Source organism: Natator depressus, chromosome 7 (genome assembly GCF_965152275.1).
Source record: "Natator depressus isolate rNatDep1 chromosome 7, rNatDep2.hap1, whole genome shotgun sequence".
Classification (NCBI taxonomy): Eukaryota; Metazoa; Chordata; order Testudines; family Cheloniidae; genus Natator; species Natator depressus.
Window position 1 is genome coordinate 45,372,114 of NC_134240.1, and position 12,803 is coordinate 45,384,916.

At 43.0% G+C, this 12,803-nt stretch overlaps 1 protein-coding gene across 6 annotated transcripts in view; it reads left to right on the plus strand.

Moving 5' to 3' along the window:
* DOCK3 (dedicator of cytokinesis 3) overlaps positions 1–12,803 on the plus strand; it is a 628,721-nt gene that overhangs the window by 573,321 nt on the left and 42,597 nt on the right. For all 6 annotated transcript variants that reach the window (XM_074958290.1, XM_074958294.1, XM_074958289.1 and 3 more), the window contains 2 exons: positions 4,718–4,804; positions 6,625–6,729. In XM_074958290.1, coding sequence (XP_074814391.1) covers positions 4,718–4,804; positions 6,625–6,729 — 192 coding nt within the window. The remainder of the gene's footprint in view (positions 1–4,717; positions 4,805–6,624; positions 6,730–12,803) is intronic.

Sequence of the window (12,803 nt, forward strand, 5' to 3'; positions counted from 1 at the left end):
GGCCATGAATGCTCACAAAATTGGGGTTGGGATCAGGAGGGGGTGAGGGCTCTGGCTGGGGGTGCGGGCTTTCGGGTGGAGCCAGAAATGAGGAGGTCAGGATGCAGGAGAGGGCTCCAGGCTGGGGCAAGAGGTTGGGGTATGGGGGAGTGAGGGCTCTGGCTGGGGGTGCAGGCTCTGGAGTGGGGCTGGGGATGAGGGGTTTGGGGTGCAGGAGGGTGCTCCAGGCTGGGATCGAAGGGTTCGGAGGGCAGGAGGGGGATCAGGGCTTGAGCAAGGGATTGGGACGCACAAGGGGCTCAGGGGTGCAGGTTCCTGGAAGCGGCAGCATGTCCCCCCTCCGGCTCCTATGCTGAGGTGCAGCCAGGCATCTCTGCGCACTGCCCTGTCTGCAGGCACCGCCCCTGCAGCTCCCAATGGGTGCCCCTAAACATAGGAGCTGGAGGGGGAACATGCCGCTGCTTCCAGGAGCTGTGTGGAGCTGCAGCATGCACGCACAGAGCAGCCCCCAACCCCCGGCTGGAGCCAGGAGCGGGCAGGCTGGATGTGGCCCGCGGGCCGTAGTTTGCCCACCACTGTATTATAGGTATTGCTGAAGCGCCTGCGGGCCTTGGTACCCAAGAGTCGGCACCTTCCAAAAAGACATCCCATTCCAAGAGATCTTCCAGTAAACAGCAATGAGAGGCCCCATCCTCAGTACTGGGAGCAGAAACCTCCAGGCACAGTAACTCATCTAAGATTAAGGACTCTAGAACAGTGTTTCTCAATCTTTTTTATACCAGGGACTGGCTTGCTGCCTTTCAAAACTGTGTCAGGCAGATCTCAGGGACCAGTGCTGGTCCACGGACCGGTTGTTGAGAAACACAACTCTAGAAAAGCTGCCTCTGTGACATCAGTATCGCTACCTTCTCACAGTTACAGAAAGTTCAGACTGGCTTCCGTCTGTCTTCAGTACCATCCTCCTCGGTATGCATCAGTTCAGACTGCAGGGACAATGGTCTCTTCAGGACTGGGTCTGCCCCTGATACCAGCTATGTCCCTGGCTCCTCCTGTCCTCGACCTTAACCAGCTGTTACTCTCCAGGTTCCTGTCTTATGAGGATCTTCTCATCTCAGAAGAACTGGAATCTCCCCTCTTAAGGGGCACTGAGAGAAGTTCTTTCCCAGTACCATTACACCAGCCAGTGAACAACCCTCCTTTCTCTGGAGCAGGACCCCAACCTCCAGTACTGACCCAACTTCCAGTATCACTTCCCAGTATCAATGCCTGGAGCCCCTCTACTGGACATGGGGGGAATGATACCACCTCAGATTCTGAGATTTCTGTGCAGGGCTCTGCCTCCCTTCCATAACATCCCACACCTTTGGAGCTGTTTCCCAAGGAGGACATGCCAGAGCCTAGCGGACACTCCTGGCAAGAGCATCTCTCAGGACCCTCTCCTTACCCACCACCACAGTGGGCCTATGGGAAACCTTGGACTCCCTATGGAGACCAGATTTATAGAGTACCCTCTCATAAGAGACCTCACTAAGAGTATCCACCAGTATCACAGTGGCCTCTGGTTCTACAAGTTCAGTCACCTATACTGCTCCTTTCCCCTGTCCAGGAGGAGACTCAGGAGGGACAGGAGCCAGCAGCTGAGGAGGAGACACCCCCATCATAAAAATCCTTCTCTTTCCATGAGGTGATGATGTCAGCACCACCCTTCTACAGGATGATTTCAGGGCTATTCAGAACCTAATGAAAAAACTGGCTGAATCCCCCTAAATTCCACTGAAGGATATTCAGGAGATGCAGCATTCCCTGGTAGACATTCTCCCCTCCAGAACAAGGTCTCCTTACCTATTGAGGCATTATTGTCACCATCAGTACTGTATGGCAGACACCTGCCACCATTGCACCCACATGCAAATGGCCAGATACAAAATTTACATTCCAGCGAGCGGAATGGAATAATTTTTTCTCTCACCCCACTCCCAAATCATTGATGGACACAGTCATTGAGAGAAACCAACAAATTCTCTCCAGAATTTGACCCTTGGACAAGGAGTCTAAGCACTTAGACCTTTTGGGTCAGAAGAGCTATTCATCCATTGCTTTTCAGTTTCAGGTTGCGAACTACCAGGTCTTGATGGGAAAATATGATTTCAATAGTTATTCTAAGTTTATTCATTTTATTGAATACCTACCACAGGACCAAAGATAGCAATTTTGAGCATTCATTTCAGAGGGTCAGTTAATCACTAAAGCTTCCCTTCTCTCCTGGTCTCCTTCAATGCTGCCAACACAGCCTCACGGTCCATGACAACCACAGCAGTTATGTGGCAAGCCTGCTGGCTACAATCTTCTGATCTCCCCAACAAAGTTCAGAATACTGATGAAGATCTCCCCTTTGAAGGGCCTAAGCTCTTCATTGGCGATGCTGACACCTTGATATCCACTACCTCAAAGATGCCAGGGCAATGCTTCGTTCACTTGGAATTTATACATCTGGAACAAAGGTATTTCAGCAAATCAGACAGCTTAACGCTCTTGACTCTTTCAATACCAATTGTCCGGGGCTTATACAAGCTATCCAGGGTTGTCCCAACCACCTCATCCGAGGAGCCAAGTTGAAGCAAGAGTAAGCAGTGGCTATACTGAAAGCATCTGAGTGGCTGAGACAAGTGTGGTTCCTGGAGCTGCTTCACCGCTCTCTGACAATACCTCAGTGTCTTCCTCTCATACCAGATTTCCTGACACAGGATGTGGGCACCATAACCCACCTCAGGCTGTTCTCAAGAAATTCAGTCCATGCTCCTGAGCACTAGAAATCCAGCCACATGCAAAGCCTGCCTGCAAAAGTGGAAACACTTCCACCTCTGGTGCTCTTTCCATTTTATAGCCTCTTCGGAATCTCCCCTCTTGAAGGTTGTTGATTAACTATTGGACTTGAAGGTGCAAGGACTCTCTAGAGCTCCATTAGAGTGCACCTGGCCACTATTACAACTTTTCACTCACCCATTGAAGAGTTTTCAATCTCCACCCATCCTACCATATCCAGGCTCCTTAGAGGCTTATCCAATCTGTTTCCTTATGTCAGAAATTCCACACTACCATGGGACCTTAACCTGGTCCTTAGTGCCATGAGGAACCTTCCATTTAAACCAATGGATAGCTGTTCGCTACTTAGCCTCTTCTTCTAGACGTCATTCCTGATAGTCATCACTTCAGCCAGAAGGATAGGGGAACTAGGAGCACTCACGGCCGACCTGCCCCACACCATCTTTTACTGTGACAAGCCTTCATTACACCCCCATCCTTGTTGTTGGCCAAAGTTCTCATCAGAGTTCCATATCAATCGAGAGCCATTTCTGTGTTTTATCCTAAACCTTGAAAGAGGAGGCTAACCTACATGCCTTAGATGTTAGAAGGGTGCTTGCCTTCTGTCTTGACAGGACAAAGACTTTCAAGGCTTTCCCCCAACTATTTGTATCTTTCATTGAAAGATTAAAGGAACAGCCAAGCTCTATTCAGAGACTGTCAACGTGGTTTCAGGTTGCATTGTAGCCTGTTATGAAGTTGTTGGGTTGCATCCCCTACCTAAAGTAACAGCCAACTCCATCAGGGCTCAATCCACGTCCGTAGCCCTTCTTAAAGGCATTCCCATCATGGAGATCTGCAGGATCACAATCTGATCCTGAGCTCACATCTCCAAGCATTACTCCATCCTAACTGCTTCCAGGACTGATACAGCCCTCAGTGATGCTATCCTCCAAACCATCTTGGATCTACCTTTTCAGCACCCTCATCCATCTCAAATTACTGCTTAGGAGTCTCCTACAGTGGAGCACCCATAAGGACAGTAACTCAAAAAAGAAGGAGAGGTTACTTACCTATACAGTAATTTGCAGTCTTTGAGATGGATTGTCCCTATGGGTGCTCCACCTACTATCCTTCCTCCCCTCTGCTGCAGAGTCTAGAAGGCTTCATGGTTGAGAAGGTACTGGAGAGGAAGTGGATCTGCCCCTTCCTAAATGTCCTGATCCCAGAGCACAAAGTGTATAGTGCACAGGCATGGACCTACAGACATTGCTAATAAAAGTCTCCAGTCAAAAGTGCAAAGGCATGTACATATCCTACAATGGAGCACCCATAGGAACAAATAATCTAAAACAACTCAAATTACTGTACAGGTAAGTAAACTCTCCTTTTCTGTGCTCAAGAGTCTTTTCTAGTGCTTGACAACATCACTGTTCCTGTGGAAAATAGCTGGGGGTGGGGGTGGTCAGTCATATTCAGGGAGAGAGATGCAATCTTTCAGATAGCTAGGGCCAATCCCATGATTAAACCTGACTCTATTCCATTTGGCTTTAGGCAGAAGGTGGAGTAGCTATGCAGAGCCTTTTTTTTTTTTTTTTTTTTACAGTAAGCCTATTTGTTAGCTCTTGTATCTTTCTCTGAAGAAGTTTCTGATCTGATTAGTGAATTAAGAATGATGTAAAACTCATGGAAACATAGGCATCTGTTAGCACCAAGTTGCTAAATGTCTTGCATCAGACATTTATATGAAGCCTCATAGAAAACCCTGTATTGCATTGTGTTTTCATGTGTGTTTGCTCCTTGGGTTTTAATCTCTAATGAATTCCCCAAAAATGCAGTTCCCTATTCTTAACTGTTAAGAGCTTTAGTTGTGGCTGAGAATCCCAGTTGGTCTGAGTCTGGTTTGCTTTTGCAGAGCTGGGAGTTTGGAATCCCACTGTGCAGAGAGCTGGCCATTCAGTATGAAAGTCTGTATGATTATCAAAGCCTCAGCTGGATTCGGGTAAGTGAAACCAGCCCTTCTCCCTCCAAACTCTTTATCCATTTCTTAGTGATTACTGCTGAAGTGTCAGAGAAGTCTGAATTAAAAAACAAACATACTGTTCCTCACACAGTTAGGATGGTTACTTTCTAAGTATGTCATTTTCCCCCCTCTGCCAAGATTACAGATCTGGTCCTGCAACCTTTACTAACAAATAGACATAACTGTCCCAAATAGGCTCATTGAAGTAACTTTTGATCCTGCCAGCTGTAATTACCAATAAATATATGGACAACTGTTAAATATATAAATATGAACTATGCGCACAAGCACAAATACATACATATATATTTGTATTGCTGCATTAAATTTTATTTATTTATATATTTTCTTTATTGGTGGCCAAATTGGTCTCCCCCTCAGTGCTCTGGTATTATATTAAATGTATTCTAAGTGCAGCAAGAGTAACATGTCAGTCTAGGCTTATTAGAAGATAAAGAGAGATAAATAGAATACAAAGCACAGTGAAGTTCATGGTATTCCTGCCAATCATGTGGATTCTCTCATAAAAGCGAGTAATTAATTGTCAAGGTGAATTTGTGTCATTGCAGCTTTTATCAAAAAATCTTAACCAAGGCATTAATAAGAATTTTAAACTCTCTGGTTCATCCATCCTGGTTTATGTCCATAAAATATCAAGTATTATCCTAAAATAAAAAGTGCCATGTGTTTGTGAATTGAGTCTCAGGTTGATGAGCACACCTGTCTAATGATGAAGCTCAATTCAGTATTGTATCATTATCCTAAAACTGCATCAGTAAATTAGTTGTTATTGCTGTTTCTTCATTGGTTGGATTTAATCAGTCAGGTGAAAAAATCTTGACTGGTGGGTAACAGCCATTCACCTGATTCTTATTCTCATCTCTTCTGTTAAAAAAAATCTGTTTTTTGTTCCGGTTTCCTAAATCTGTATTAGACATGCGTTTCTTTGATGAGTTTCTCCCCATCTTCTTTTTTTTCCCCAGTTTCTGTCTTGCGCCTTCATTCTATTTCCACATCATTCTGTCTGTTCGTTTATTCTACCTGTAATGTTTTGAGGCTAAAGCCCCTTTTTCAGAAGAAGGGTTAATGTATGCAGGAATCAAGAAACTTGACTCAGAGTCTGTCTGGGCCAAAGTTGCGATTAGGTCCCCTACACTGGAGGCTAGGACTCCAAACTGGATTCCTCTCTCCAAAAAAGTCACCACGGTTAATAGTGAACTTCCTGTGAGCCTTTTTGAGCTTTGAGTTGATGTGGCCCAGCTGGACAATGGGGTCTGAGAGCTTGCTTTTGGCACAGGCCAGCATACTATCAGTAGAAAAGTACCTTTTTCTTCCCCCAAATAATTTTTTTCCTTCTTCTTGTTAAACTTATGGATGTCCAGAATTCCAGATAGTCTAGACCATCTCCACTTCCTGCCCTTTCATGCCCTTTGGTTCACTGTTTAATCTGTGGGAGAGAATATGGTTAAAACAGGAGATTGGGATTCAGGAGATCTAGATTTTAATCCAATTTTTGCCACTAACTAATTCTGAAACCCTGAACAAATCACTTTCTTAAATTGTATGAGTAACTCCAATAAAATTTAATTTAGTGTAAAATGGGGATAATTAAATTTACCCATAATTAAATTTTCCCAGGAGTTTTGTTTAATTACTGTAATGTTTAAGTGTTTTGAAATCCTTACATAACAGGCACTACGTAAATGCAAAGTATTATTATGAGGTTCTAATGTTGATTGAGATTCTGAAACAATAGCAGGAACTTTGAGTTAGATATCAACTGCTTTTTCCGTCCACAGAAAATGGAAGCTACCTATTATGATAATATCATGGAACAGCAGCGCTTGGAACCTGAGTTTTTCAGAGTTGGTTTTTATGGCCGGAAATTCCCCTTCTTCCTTCGGGTAAGGCAGTTCAGAAGAAAGTGCAACATATCAACCAGGTCTGGGGTTTTTGTGGGAGAGAGCAATGTTGTGAATGTTGAATGTTAAAAATAAGGTTTTTCTTTGAAAGGGATAGAACTGATTGATCCAGCTCAGAGACTTCTTTGTGTCATTTCCACTGGGCTATTTGCCACTCTCAAACTCTGTGCTTTAATATTTTGTATTGTTTTGTAACTATCAGGAACAACCAAGGGTAGCTTTATCAACACCAACCATTCTGGAAACTTAGAGCTGATTTTTGGTTATGCAATAAACACAGCAATCTGGAAAACATCAAACCATGGTGCAAGTTGGCCATGTTTCACACTGATTGGTGTGAGATGTGTCAGGTCTTGCCATGTAATCTCTCTTGCTCCCTACAGTGAGAAATGGGTAGCTTGTTATATCTGCTCCTGTAAAGCCATCTTACTGGGTAAACTAAAGGAACTGGACCATTGGTAATAACTGATGGTGAAGACACAGAGGGGCGGATTTTCAGGTGCACAGATTTGCAAACTCATATCAGGAGTTTTGATACATACACATTTGTGCATGTGAAAAGTCTTATCCAGACTCAAGAGCATTTCTTTCTCTCCATTCAGCACAGAACCCTGTTGCAGCAATTCTGGCTGTAGTACATTACAAACTTCCATTTTTTCATATCACATCATACTTACAAGGTCTCAAATGATGTTCAGAGCCCAATATCAATGTGGTGACTCTTCTAGGCTGCTTGTACACTAGAATTTTCAGACATGTTCAGCCACAGCTGTAAAACACAGCCCCTCGTCTACATAAACTGGTGTCGATCCTCATTGTCCACTGGTCTATACATGATCAACTGTAGTTGACTCCTTTTTTCTCATAGGGAATCAACACTAAAAGCCTAGCTTAGCAAAATGAAGGCTCTGAGTGGATATGATTGCGCTCTATAAATATATCTGGGAAGTAAACACCAGAAAGGTAGACGTGCTATTTAAACTAAAAGTTAATTCTTATAAGAACAAGTGTTTATAAACTGACGGTGAATAAATTTAGGCTGGAAATTAGAGGAAGGTTTCTAAGCACCAGAAAAGTGGGGATCTAGAACAGCCCCCAGTAGGAATAGTGGGGATAAGCAACCTAACTGATTTTAAGATGGAACTTGATAAGCTTATGAATGAGATTATACGATTGGGTTGCCTGTCATAGCAGGGGACTGGACTTGATGACCCAGGAGGTCCCTTCCAGTCCTGTGTCCCTAAAATGGGTGTTGCTGATTATCGTTTGACACCTCATATAAAACTTGTCTGACAGTTCTAGTGTAGGTAGAGCCCTAGCCGGCTACATTGACAAGATAAACTAACTTGAGACAACTAGAACTCCAGATTTCTGGTTTTCTTCAAGGGAAAGTATGACGAGATTGTAACCAATTCTGTGGGGCATAGGAGGAAGGGAGGACAGAGCCTACAATGGTGAGAGCATGTGGGTGCTTTGTTAGTAATGTATATATTTTTAAGGTTTCCCAATTTAAAAAAATTAAATTACTTTGAAGGGAGTTTAAAAATTTAAACTCTGGTGTATAGGTAATTTGAAAAAAGTGTGTTTTATGGAGAAACTTGAAGGGGATGGAGGCATGTTGGAACAGGTCAGCAACAGAGGTGCCCACTGGTGGAGGACAGCATAGAACAAGGGACAGACATGAGAAGCATGAAAGAAGCAAAAGGGCAGTTAGGCACACAGTTTGGATGGAGGAAAGGGAGCTGGAGCAAAACAGAAACAGACTAGAGTAGAAAGTTAAGCCAAAGCTAAGATGTGCAAAGCCTGTATCAATTAGCTTGATTCTAATATGGAATGTGAGTGGGAGTGGGTTAAGGGATCAAAAGAGATGACAAATCTTACAAGAGTGAACATAAAAAAAATTAGTAAGGACTAGAATATTAGGGGTGCTCAGACCCTTATAACCTACAGAATCTTACATGATAAAAATGATTTGCAGGGTCAAAAAACAAACAGAAAAGCATAACCACATCCGGTAGTTCAACTGTGAAAAGCAAAATGTAGAAGGAACCAGTATCAACACATATGGAGATTTCCAGAGGAAATTATCTCAGTTTCACCTTTTGTATCTGGCAGTGGAAATTTCAGAACATGAACAATAAACTTGTCAGTATAGCAGAGGAATTGATCCTAAGGTCTGTAGTTCCATAAGTGAACCTACCCTGCTTTTCAGTTGTGGATATACAGCTGCATCTTGGATAGTAAGTGACATGGCCTGTATGTTTAAGAATATGCATGAGTTTTCGGTGGTACAACAATTACTCTTGATTAAATTGTATAAGAGTGTGGGAATTGCTGCTAGTGACAGTAACAGCAAATACACTGTATATAATTATAATCCCCATTAATTCTGTAATTATATTCCATAGCAGTGTTTCTGATAGCAGAGTGGGAACTGATAGAGTGTAACAACCTCAATAAACTCCCTCTTTCTCTCTTAACGACTGATAGTGTACAGACATTTCAGAGACTGAGTCCGTTAGCTGACGTATCTACATGGATCATATAGTTACATGGTTGATGAATGTTAATCTAAAGAAGAGTAAGATTTTCAGTGATTTAAAATAAAATATGTATTCAGAATTCTCAGGGATCAAATAAGCACCCCACACTTTCCTCTGGTTTATTGTTTCCTTACTGCAGATTTTAAAACAGGAAATTACCATATTCACTTCCACCTCTTCCACTTGGTAGCAAACATTATCTAAAAATGTCATTGTTCATGTTGCTATGAATTCTGAATCTCTTTCTGTCCTGGCTATATAAAGGCCAGTTAATTAAAAACTGTCTGGCTTCTACATTACAGAAGTTCAAGTAAGGCTTGACAAACCACGTTTTGAGAGCTTGCACTGGCTTCTGCAAGGAAGAATCTGTGTTAAATGCAGATTTCAGGTATTTTTAGTGCATTATGGTTAGAACCATAATAATTTGGTGCATAGGCTCACAATTTCCTGGGTTGCTACAGTCAAAAGGCACAAAGTAGATACAACAATTAGTAGAATGGTTCTCTACTTTGAAGGTGAATCTCTTCATGACAAAGTTAATAATAGCTGGGAACTTTGTGCATTACACACAAAACTGTCCAGACCCATCATGTAGTATTTCTTCCTGTTCAACCGTTGCTGTGACTGATGTATGGTAAGTCAGATATGTCACAGATGGAACTGATATCTGTTCCAAAATGATGTAGTGTGAGGCCATGGAATAAGCATTTATTTTGCCCATTGGACTTGGAGTGGTTTTGCTTCAAGGTAACTAGAGTGTGCTCTTCTACTTGTATTACAGTGCTTCCAGAATAGCTGGTGATCTATCATAACCCACCAAGAACAATCCATTATTTTCATTTCTAATTTTAGTACTTCCTAAAGCTCATCCACTTTCTCATATTCCATGCAATGTTTAAATACACTTCTACCCCAATATAACGCGACCCAATATAACACGAATTCGGATATAATGCGGTAAAGCAGCTTTCGGGGGGGGGCTGCGTGCTCCAGTGGATCAAAGCAAGTTTGATATAACGCAGTTTCACCTATAAAGTGGTAGATTTTTTGGCTCCCGAGGACAGCGTTATATCGGGGTAGAGGTGTATGCTGTAAGGCAATGAAAAAATTTAATTTTTAGCAGAATTTCTTTTATTTATCTTGCCACATTTTGTCAAGACAAACAGGAGATCTGTTTTAGCTCCAATTATCTTCCAACTTAAGGAAGACGCACCAATTATTCACAAGCACCTTAGCTTCCAGTTCAAGAGGAAGGCAGAGAAAGACTCACCCATTAAACAAGGGTATTAAAATGTACCTCTTGCCACTACAACTGATGTACAAGTGAAACAGTGCTGTTTTTCTGTCTGACCTTAATATTCTTTCATTACCTTTTGTCCTTTTCAGACTGATCAGACAGATAGTAAGTGTTGACACCCTAAACAGTTTTGTCTCCGCTTCACAATGAAGGTTAGAAATCTTTGCAAACTTCTTCTTGGAATGGAGGTTAAATCTCTTTATACAGGATTCTGCAAAGTGAATGGACAAAAATAATGACTGCCCTAGTCCAGAACTAATAGCTGCTCAATTGTCCTTCCATGTACAGGTAGGTGGATCTTCACAGAGAAAAAAATTCTAGTTGCAGGACCTCCCCTCAGAGCAACTCACACCTCAGAGTTACAGTTCTCTGTCTACTACTCAGTGGAGTATGGCTCCATCCTTCTGCAGTCACAGGACTGTGATGGCCCCTTCAGAGGACAGAGGGATAGAAATGTTATGCTTGGAAATTAGAACAGTGGTCTCGCAGGCTGTGGCCAGGGCTTCCTGTCTCTCCTGCCATCTCAGTCTTTCCCTGTGAACAAGGTTATGGGACTCAGAGAGCTTTGGCTGGCATTCTGGGAGTACAGAGCTAGCTCCAACTCCCTCTTGGCCACTATCCATGATCAAGACCAGGCCTTATTTGATATGACTTTTTCCTGGGCACTGTGCGTGATTTATCAAGGCAGTCTACATGGCTATGCTGAAGTCAGGTTCCCACCAAGCTCTGTTGTGGTGAAGGGAGCTGCAGAAGCAGCAACTTTACTTTGAACAAGTAGCTCCATGCCAGAAGCCATTTTTCCAGAGGTTCATCCAGTGGCCACTTGGCATTTGTCTTCTCCTTACCCTACAAAGTCTCCAAGGGATACATTTCTCAGTGCCAAACACCCAAACAGCAGCCTAGCCAAAAGCAGTCATAGTCAGACCTCCTACTACCAGAGATGAGGTTCCAAGAGAATGCAGAGACAAAATAAAAATCTTTATATTCCTCCTTCCATTACAGTAATCATCTTTAACATGAAACATAAAGAAAATTCTCACCACCTTTCCCCTAGCCCTGCAGGCAACAGTGATCAAGAGCTCTAGGCAGACATAGCTCCCCTACCCGCCCCCCCCCCCGCCCCCGAAAAGAAGAAAAATGCTTAAGGACGTCAGAGACACTGACATTCTGGGGCATAGTTGGTTCCACCATTTTACCACAGAGAACACCCATTTATTGACTGATGAAGTATCCAGGGTCCTGTACTTATCATCAGAGAAGGAAACTAGCAAAAAAGGAAAATCTGTCAGATGTTTCTTCTACCTTAAGACTAAAGAAGACATGTTTCTCCATACACCCAAATCTCCTTGACTTTGTTAAAGAGAAGACTCACCCAGTAGCACTCCATCTTTTCCAAACTGTAAACTGTATCTTGCCCAAAGAGGCATTTGAAGAATGGATTCCCAATGTGCACTTGTCAGCCTTCAGTATTAAAGAGAGCTCTATTTGCTTTGCATGAACAGTGGCCATCAAGAATCTGTTATAGACCGGTGGATACCCATTTTAAGAATGACTAAGAGCTTGTCTCAAAATGAAAAGGAGGACTTGTGGCACCTTAGAGACTAACCAATTTATTTGAGCATGAGCTTTCGTGAGCTACAGCTCACTTCACGAAAGCTCATGCTCAAATAAATTGGTTAGTCTCTAAGGTGCCACAAGTCCTCCTTTTCTTTTTGCGAATACAGACTAACACGGCTGTTACTCTGAAACCTGTCTCAAAATGTATTTCAGTCAGCATAGCCTCAGCATTTGGTCCCAAGGAAACAGACTAACAGAAGTCAGATAACAGAACAAGGAGCAATGGTCTCAAGTTGCAGTGGGGGAGGTTTAGGTTGGATATTAGGAAACACTATTTCACTAGGAGGGTGGTGAAGCACTGGAATGGGTTTCCTAGGGAGGTGGTGGAATCTCCATCGTTAGAGGTTTTTAAGGCCTGGCTTGACAAGTCCCTGGCTGGGATGATTTAGCTGGGGTTGGTCCTGCTTTGAGCAGGGGGTTGGACTAGATGACCTCCTGAGGTCTCTTCCAACCCTAATATTCTATGATTCTATGTTAAATCTAGAACAGGGGATACCTAAGAAGTCATGCAGAATGAGGAAGAACTTGGAGATTTTCCAGTGTGCCACAAAGTATATCCACAAAGTTGCCTTCAACTTAGTCTTTGCCATTAGCTCTTC